General features: G+C 40.4%; 1 protein-coding gene, 1 non-coding gene and 1 pseudogene across 3 annotated transcripts in view; 2 read left to right on the top strand and 1 right to left on the bottom strand.

Annotated features, from left to right (window-relative positions):
• The first annotated feature begins 2,920 nt into the window (after positions 1 to 2,920).
• Positions 2,921 to 3,522, top strand: LOC146493092 (cortexin domain-containing 1 protein). The gene has a single exon (XM_085147582.1). The coding sequence runs from the start codon at positions 2,921 to 2,923 to the stop codon at positions 3,101 to 3,103; it is 183 nt and encodes a 60-aa protein (XP_085003708.1). The 3' UTR covers positions 3,104 to 3,522.
• A 564-nt stretch (positions 3,523 to 4,086) lies between these two features.
• LOC146493091 (5S ribosomal RNA) lies at positions 4,087 to 4,205 on the bottom strand. The gene has a single exon (XR_014872151.1). It is a non-coding gene; the product is annotated as a 5S ribosomal RNA (ribosomal RNA).
• Positions 4,206 to 5,893: 1,688 nt separating this feature from the next.
• Positions 5,894 to 9,245, top strand: part of LOC146493090 (histone-lysine N-methyltransferase SETDB1-B-like) — a 4,052-nt pseudogene continuing 700 nt past the window's right edge. The window contains exons 1-6 of the transcript XR_014871775.1: positions 5,894 to 5,999; positions 7,220 to 7,552; positions 7,640 to 7,810; positions 8,638 to 8,839; positions 8,926 to 8,994; positions 9,105 to 9,245. The exon at positions 9,105 to 9,245 is cut by the window's right edge and continues 50 nt beyond it. The product of XR_014871775.1 is annotated as a histone-lysine N-methyltransferase SETDB1-B-like (transcript). The remainder of the gene's footprint in view (positions 6,000 to 7,219; positions 7,553 to 7,639; positions 7,811 to 8,637; positions 8,840 to 8,925; positions 8,995 to 9,104) is intronic.

The raw sequence follows: 9,245 nt of genomic DNA, 5'->3' as shown, positions 1-9,245 counted from the left end.
CATACTGGACATTTCAGCTTTTTGGGGGTCTTTTAAAAAAAAGTTAAAGTAGCTGATAGTCCTAAAAGTTTTACTCAGACCTTTTTTTTTCTCTTTTCTCATTTTTGTTCTTTTCCATAAACTATTTGTATTACATGAAAACAAAGTCCCAATAATAGTCTGTCATTATTCCCATTCTCTCTCATCTGAATGTGCGGATCTGAGAATCCTTTCTTTGGAACACAAAATGATATGGTCATCATTAAGAAGCCCTGTGTAGGTGGAGTAAATGCAGTCTGGCATGAATACTGTACATCAGTCACTGGTTCTGCTGGTGTAGACCCGGAGGCACCGTGGAGCTTTTACAATATCAGATGGCACAAAGTGCTGGTGACACACAGCTGCCTGGCACATTTTTCAAGATGATGAATGATGCCAAAATAGTTCTCCGATTTTTTTTTTTTCCCCCAGTTGTCCTAAAAACAAACAAAAAAAAGTGTCTAAAAGTTTAAAATTTAAGATCCTAAGATGTAACCACTTATGGATTCTTCCTCCGCCCATCTCTCTCTTCCCTACAGTATTTTGGCTTCAGTCTAAAAGGCCTCCTTACCTAATTGCATATTGAGTGGGATCACTTTACGGCCGTGCCCTACACTACAGCCTGGACACTGTTCATGTCACTGGCAGCATCACTGTAACAATCTCCATTTTAAAGTGGCAGGGTCAATTTCCATCCTTCTCTCGCATCCTGCTCTGCAATTTAATTGCTAATGCATCTCCTGTTTCTGCTCCTCTGGCTTTCCTTTCCATGCTGCCAACCCCCCCACCCTCCCCTCCTCTGGGTACAATCTTATTCCTCTTGCTTAAATCTCTTCCTTTTGCTCTACCATCAAGTTTCCCCCTCCTTCCCTCGCTACCTTTTCAGCTCTGTGAAAAGAATAAGCTCAGTTTCACCTGAGGTGCCGGAGTTTTGCTGGTGTGAAGTCTAATCGGTGACAGTGATGAAGATCCTCCTGACAGGACAACAAAAGCAGTGGGGTGTTTGAGTCACTTGTGAACTGTGTAGACCGTTATTCAATTCCTGCTTAAGTATTAATAAGGCTTTACATGCCCTGGGGAGGTCGTGAGATGCAAGTGCATGCTTGTGCATCTTGCATGTGTATGCATGTGTCTCTGAGTGCAAGAGCTAATTTGTGGGCTGCTCATTTTTCTTGACAATCACGAAAGAGGAGGCTGGTAAAGACTTTGGTAACTGAGGACCGGCTCATGTAATCGGAGTAATAAGGAGCCTCAGAGGAAAGCAGGATGCTATGAACACTTTTGAAAAGTTTTGTTGGAGAGGATCTGCAGCGAAAAGTACGGATGGTGAGTTTGAATTATTTCAGTTTTTTGGGGGTTTTTTGGGGGGTGGGGGTTCTTGGATACATGTTTAACTTTACTCATCCTCAGTGTCCTCAGATAATTTATTGATTCAGTCACTCTTTGGGGAAAAACTTTAAAGCAGTTTTTGCCTCATTAGGCACGATTTACAGATCTCACTCAACTTTGTTTTCAAAGTTGTAAAAAAAAATCTCCTCCGCTGAAACACATTTTCGCACAGTGAGTTTCACACAGTAACAAATGTTGCTCACACTTGTTGCTTAAGTTGCCGTTCAAACTGGTGGCAGGTCAGAGCGAGGTCGAGCTGAAGAAAAAAAGAAATGGATGCCTCAGAGAATAATTTACTTACAAAAAGTGTCTAAATATTTTTCTCTTATGTTGATATATAGTAAGAGAGCTCTGCTGTACATTTAAAACATTAACATTTATTGCGTATTCCTGTATAAACCAGTGCTTTGGTACGTCTACACAATATAAAGTTCGGGGAGGGTCTGTTTCTGTTTTTATGTCATATTTTTGTCATTTTTAGCTCATCCAGGCAAATTACTGCCTCTCCTGCAAGAACGCTGGTAGGATGTTTAGTGAAACTTGCACACAGCGAACACATAACAAGCAAACTGTTCTTAAGGTTAAGGTCACATTCGTAGCTTTACAGCCAATAAACTGAATTATGATGGATCATGAGCTTGGTGACCTACTAAATCATCAATGTGGTGGTTGCAGAATTACAAGACGACCACGCGATGTTGAAAATATGTCCTAAACACACACACACACACACACACCTTTTTGTACTTTGTGTGTAATGAATGCTGCATACTGTTGTTATTATGACCTGTTGTGGGGATGACGCAGACAAAAGCAGTTTTCATGTGTTTGTGAGGTTTTGCCAGAAGAGTCACGAGTTTAGCGACTGTAGTTTGGAAAATGTGTCTCAAGAAATGTGTCCAGACAGCTGTGGACGTTTTGATCATTAGTTTAGTGAGAGCTACTGTGCCTGTTCCTGCAGGAGAAAATTAGAAAGTGGTGATTATTAAAGACGAAAAGAGTCTATCAGTCATTTACAAACACTTCTTCGGCCTTTCAAATGTTGTAATTCTCCTTAATGAACAAGTTATGGGGAAGACTTGCTGGATAAACTGTAATTAACAACTGATTCGAAGTGATTCACTGCAGTTTTTATGGGCTCACCGATAAGATAACCCTGCAGGTGCAACATGTAAATCTATGGTGGAATATTTTGCATTGTAACGGTTTTTCCAGGTGTTTTCCCTCCCTTTGTTAGACACAGAAATGTGACAAACTGCTGCTGATTGGAATAAAAACCAGACATTTGCTTCTGCATTGAAAGTGTCGTCCTCCATGCAGCCAGGATAGACTTCATTGGTTATGTTCTGCCTCTGTATTCAGAAGCTCTTTGTCACCTTTTTTCTTTCATGCGCAAAGTCACCACCAACACCTTGAAAGCACACGAGCATGCACGCCCTCCCAAAGTGATGCTGCTGCGCTGAAAAAGGAGAAGAAACGGAAACGGTCTCCCTTCACCATTATCGCTGACCACATGGATAAGCCGTCTCACCCCGTGCCGCAGTTCGAGGTGGACGTGGACCTGGGCTTCGCTCTCTTCTTCCTCTTCCTGCTGTGTTTCTTCCTTCTGGTGACGGTGGTACGCTGCGCCCAGACCGTCGTGGACCCTTATGGCTCGATCTCCACCTCCACCTACCAGGAGGAGCAGATCACCTGAGATAGAGAGAGGGAGAAGGGGTGGGGGGAGAGTGCAATCTTACCGCTGTGTGGGTGCATACTTTTAAGATCATGTGGTTTATAATGTATGTACAGAAAAGCTTCAGGACATTGAGCAAAAAGCAAGCAGTCTCATGGAAGATGTGAGGCGTGCATCGTGATGCTTTTCAGTGTTTCAGACTGAGGGCTCGAAGCACCAAGCTGTTAAAATCAGACTTTGCTCCAAGCATTAACACAAAGATCTGTCATGTTTAAGGCTTTTGGCCTTTGTTGGGTTGTTACTGAAAATGTTTCTCACAAGTATTTCTCATTAAATAAGCAACTAGCAAATTTCAGGTTTTCTTTTTCTGTACGCCAAACTGTTTAAATGTGATGCATCTTCTGTGTTCATACTCACAATTAATCAACAATCCAAAGGAGCTCATGTTTCCCTACAGTCCTCCAACACCGCTGTGGGCAGGACTTACAGTTACTATGAAGGTTTTTACAGACTGGTCACAAGAGCAACAACCAACAGCAAAACCAGAGTGAGGGCAAAAGAAGGAAAACAGGTTTGTATTCAAATATGTTCAGTTTCTAACTTTCAGTTCCTCGAATTTCCAGAGTGGGGAAGCTGCTCATTTCAGTTTAGCTTTCATTGTTTTGAAAATATTTAGCTTCTGTCTGAGGCATAAACTAAACTAAAGAGGCAAGAGATTAAAAAAGCCTGGCTACCATGATTCCCTCCATATTTGGGAAAAAACTGAAATCTAGTTTTGTTTTGTTTTTTGTTTACTTTGGTCAACTAACATGTTTTTCTTCACCTAGTTCTGTCTTCTAGTTTAGCTTTTGTCATACAAAACTTTTTCTGTGTGGACCGTCTATGCTCCAAACCATTATTTAATTCAGCATGAGTGGTCTCAATGCGCTCTTTGTTACCCTGGCTGCTGCTTCAACACAGTCTCCCCTGGAGCAGTAGCGCCCTCTGCTGGACAAAAGAGAAAAAGCTTACAGCACCTGGTATTCCCAGGCGGTCTCCCATCCAAGTACTGACCAGGCCTGACCCTGCTTAGCTTCCGAGATCAGACGAGATCGGGCGTGTTCAGGGTAGTATGGCCGTAAGAGAGAGCAACCATCATAAAAAGACTATTTATAGAGTCGAAGTGTAATATATGTCCACTTGAGAATATGGTTGATTTGATAAAAGAACATACCACTATTTAATCAGCGAGGACTTGATTGTAGTTTTTTTCTCCCTATAGTGTTACAATGTCTAAAATATTGTTTGCACCTGCTTCTTAACATAAACTTATATAAATAATAAAAGGTATATTATTTAAGTTTTCGTAGACTGCTAGCACAAGCCTGCAGTCAAAATGGCGTGTGCCGGAGGACAATACCGAGGAGACGACGATAGGGGGCAGCACTTCTCAGAGTCATTTGTTGACAACCACTTTTGAACGCCGAGAAGAAGGAGAAAAACAACGTCTGTTAAGATGGAGGAAAAACCTGCCTTATAATTTTGGATAACGCATATGTATCAAAAAAAAAAAAATGGAAAGAAAAAAAAGTGCAGTTTTGACGCAAACTCCAAAACGGTGATTTCAGTGTTAGCCTGATATGTAGCTGCCGCTCCAGCTCTCACTTTAGCTCTAATTACAGCGGATAATTAAGACATAACGTCAGGTAAGTGGTTGAATTATTTGTGTTTGTATTAAATGAGTTATTTTACGTTATTAAACCCCCACGCAGCTTGATTGTAGGTAGGAAATGTGTCTAAACACAGCTTTGTTTTGTTATTTGTTCGTTCTCAGTGGGCACAGCTGTAGCCCTTTAAACAGCTTTCATTAGAGTCTTCTGGTGCTACAGTACGGAAGGGTAGAGCACCCACCCATATACTATCATGTTTGTACAATATACCTTTCACGTTTGAACAACATAATATCACGTTATTACAATATACATAATTATCACGTTCGTACAATATAATTATCACGTTCGTACAATATAAATGTTATATTATATGAACGTGATAATTATGTATATTGTAATAACGTGATATTATGTTGTTCAAACGTGAAAAGTATATTGTACAAACATGATAGTATATTGTACAAACAGGAAAAGTATCTTGTTAGAACAATAAACTTTTCACGTTATAACGTGATACACTTGTATTTTTCTTTTGCCTGGGTGGCAGCTCTACTCTTCCGTAGCTACAGCACTCCTGTAGCAGCAAAAACAAAAAACTTCACATTTTCTGATTCATTCTCAGGGCTTCAGGACACAGTGATGTCACATGTTTTGTTTGTTTTTGCGAAAAACAGTTTCACTTACAAGGAGTTGCCACTTGGCATTGGTGCTAATGCCGATCCAGATATTAAAAAATGAAAATACAAATGTTTTCTGTATGACTTCCTCTTTACAATGTTGCTTCAGTTTAATTAGGTTTTTATGCATTCATTTATGCAGTTCTGCCACAGCATTTCAGCCAGTTTGACTGATACGTGTTTGTGCTAATATGCTCTGCATTATGGCCAAACATCTCCACTTTGGGGCTCATCTTTCTAAAGCACATTGTTCCATAAATCATCTGGTTTGTTCAGATGCAACTCTGCAAACCTAAGCAGTGCTCCCATGTTCTTTCTTAAAGAGAAAAGGCTTTCTCCTGCAGCCCTTTAGACAAGTCATACTCTTTTTCTGAGTGTACTGTCACAAACATTAAAGTTATACATTCTCACTGCTCACATGTCACATACTTTTAAGACATTACGCAACAAACTTGCTAAGTTAAACTGAGTTACTCACACAGGTACAGCTGGATGGTGCTTTAATGAAACAGCAGATGCTGTCTACTCTCCAGCTGCTCCTGGCCACTCCTTTAAAACATGCTGCTGTGAGCTGAGCTCTGACACCAGGTATTTCTACAGTTAGTGGCTGGCCTGACTGAGTCACTGCCATTTGGAGTGTTATATTTTGCATGTGATATATATATATATTTATTCTTTCTGTTTATGTTTTACTCCACTTTATTCACTTTATTTTCATCATAATATTTTGACAATGGTGTGTGGTCTTAAAGCAGGTGTGTCCTGCAGGTTTTAGACCTTAGCCTGGGTCAACATACCTGAATCAAATAATTAGTTCATTACCAGGCCTCTGGAGAACTTCAAGACGTGTTGAAGAGGTAATTAGCAATTTAAATCAGCTGTGTTGGATCAAGGACCCATCTAAAACCTGCAGGACACTGACCCTTGAGGCCTGGAGTTGGACACCACTGTCTTAAAGAGATGCTTAGAAAAGGCTCTCGGGTCACTGTTGACCACTTATTTTGAAGCATTATCCAAGTTAATTTCAATTTCAGTGGCAACCAGGGCATGTTCAACATTTTCCCTCCTGGCTCAACCCGGCTACTGGATCAGTATTTTACTGGCCCTGTATATTTACTACTGACTTATTAAGTAGTGCTTGAAAATGCAGTACAGTGAATGCTGTGCCCCACTTAAGGCTACAAGTATCGCTGCTAGAAAGAGATGCAGTGGCTGCTGTCAATTTGCTGCACGGGTAACAAGAAATCTGGCAAATTTAAAGATCTAACAGCTTATCTGTAAACAGAAGGCTTTTTTTCTAGCTTCTGATTAATTTAGTTGCGCTGTTGTTGTGTAAAACAAACCAGCGGCAGATGGTAGTTTAAAAATGTGCTGATGTTTGCACCTAATTAGATTTTAAACCTCTAATTCTTAACCTGACAGCACAGGTTTTGGGTTTATGTAATTAAAAAAAACAAAAAACAAAAACCAAGTGGACCGTTGTGAGCATGGAAATTACAATCATGGCCTTCGAGATTGAGCCAAAAGGTTGAGGTCATTATCAATGAAGAGTCAGACCACAGAGGGTGAAAAAGCTTTTGTCCCCTTGGGAATTATATTTAAGCAACCATATATTGTATAGAGTGAAAATCAGTAGACTCCTCTGACACACAGAAAAGACAGCTTTAACAAAAGTTAAATGTGAATTTGATTGATAGCATTTTTATTTTCTTTTGATGGCGAGCTACAGTTGTCAGGATTTGTTCTCACTACGATGAAAGTCTGGCATGGCGATGGCTCAACTTTCACTGATGCTTTTTTCTTTTCAGACACTATGTCTGAATCGGCATGTGAGCCCATTCACTCCACAAATGAAACCAGCAGCCAAATGACACAATGGGAAAATGGCTCGGCCTCTCTTAATCTAATAAAGAAAGCGGTGGTGGTCTTGACCAGACTGCCCGATTATAAGATCAGCGCCCTGCAACCGCCGACGCCTCAACAGTTCTACAGCGAAGAGGAATTCTCCGGCAGCTCCGATTCTGATGTGCAGTGGCAACCACAGGATGATTCCACTGATTCCGATTTTTCGGTTTCGAACAATACTCAGAAATCTGACAAGAACACCAGCGGTGACACAAGGAAACCCTCCAACAGCAGTGGTAAGGCCACAAACATTACCACTTGAATCCTGCTCTCAAAACTCTCAAATAACTTTAAAATTCCACTTCTTACTTTTGCCCTCAAAGAAATAAACCCCTCTGTTGGGATATCACCAACTTCTGCCCACTGCTCTCATAAAACTACGAACATCCATCCTAACTTACCGCAGGATGAAGTGAAAGTGGACATGATGGTCTTGGCCAGGAAGAAACGCATGAAGTGGCAGCGTGGGAAAATAGTGGAGATAATTACAAAGGGTAAGAGAAAATACTGCAGGTTTTCCAGGAATTATGATTTTCTTTGTTTGTTTATTATCCTTTAAACTTTTTAGTCCTTTTCAGATGAGAGCATTTCATTCAATTCAATTCAATGCAATTTTATTTATACAGCCCCAAATCACAACACCAGACACCTCAAGGCGCTTTATATTGTAAGGTAGACCCTAAAACAATACATACAGAGAAAAACCCAACAATCATATGATAATAACAATAATGGATTGCATTTATATAGTGCTTTTCGAGACCCTCAAAGCGCTTTACAATTTAAATACAATAAAGAAAATATCTGTAAGCGATGGATTCTTGTGCACCAAAATATACACATTTAAGGATGTGACCTCAGTGTGGTTAAGATTTTCAGCTTTTTTTCTCATATTTAGCTGGCAGTGGGCGAGAGGATTGTACACTCTGGACATCAGTCAATTACAGGGCGCACTGCTTCCATTGGACATATTTAGGATAGTGATAGAATCATGGTGCATGCAGAAAAACTGTTGCACTTGTGGGCATGACCTAATGAAGTATAACCACATTTTTTTTTATTATCCTTAGTTTTCTGCGTTTGTCACTGCATGAGCCAGCAACTTCAATTTTTTAAAAAGGACATTTACCAAAGTGCTCCAAAGCAATTAAAAGAATTTGAACCCTTGTTAAATAAACTGAAAATGAAAGGCAAAGAAAAATGAAACGTTAAAAAGACACTAGAAAAAAAACAAATGGCGAATAATAACTTAAAATACGTTGTTCCTGTTTATAAAAGATGCATTTTCATTTTCTTTCTAATTCTTCTTCCTCTTTACCAGAAGATGGACGGTTAAAGTACAAAGTTAGCTTTGAAGAAAAGGGGAAGATTCTAGTATCCGGTCACCACATTGCCTTTGACACCCCACCAAAGGTAGAGCATCTTTTTGTCGGCACTCGGGTTGTTGTTCAGTGCCAGGATAACAAGTTCCGGTTCCGGCCTGGTGTTTTAGCCGAGCTCCCCAGCAGAAAGAACCACTTCAGGTGTTCATACCTCTATGAGCAAACATAATCACAGGCTTTTTGTCAGAAGAAATGAGTGTCTCACACATCGCTGTTTAATTTTCCAGGTTCTTGGTCTTTATGGATGATCACACGCTATGTCGGCTTACCTTTTTTTCACCTGGTTTGCAGACCGTGTAAGTTGTGCTGTGCTCCGGCTTTTCTTTTACTCACAGTTGCAGCAAGCAGCAGACAGGAGAGTGTTTATTTGAAGCACGCTTACGTATTTAATTCATTATTTCAACAGTGGAAAACATGTTTGACGACATTCCCGGCGGCCTTCATAAGCATTTCATGAAACAGTACATGAAGGACTGGCAGTACCCTCATTTGACCGTATACAGGGTTGGACAGAGCCTCAATGCAGAATACTTCGGAGAGCAGCAGA

The sequence above is a fragment of the Neolamprologus multifasciatus genome, chromosome 22 (genome assembly GCF_963576455.1).
Source record: "Neolamprologus multifasciatus chromosome 22, fNeoMul1.2, whole genome shotgun sequence".
Lineage (NCBI taxonomy): Eukaryota > Metazoa > Chordata > Actinopteri > Cichliformes > Cichlidae > Neolamprologus > Neolamprologus multifasciatus.
Note: the sequence above shows the minus strand (reverse complement) of the source record. Positions and strands in the feature narration are given on the sequence as shown.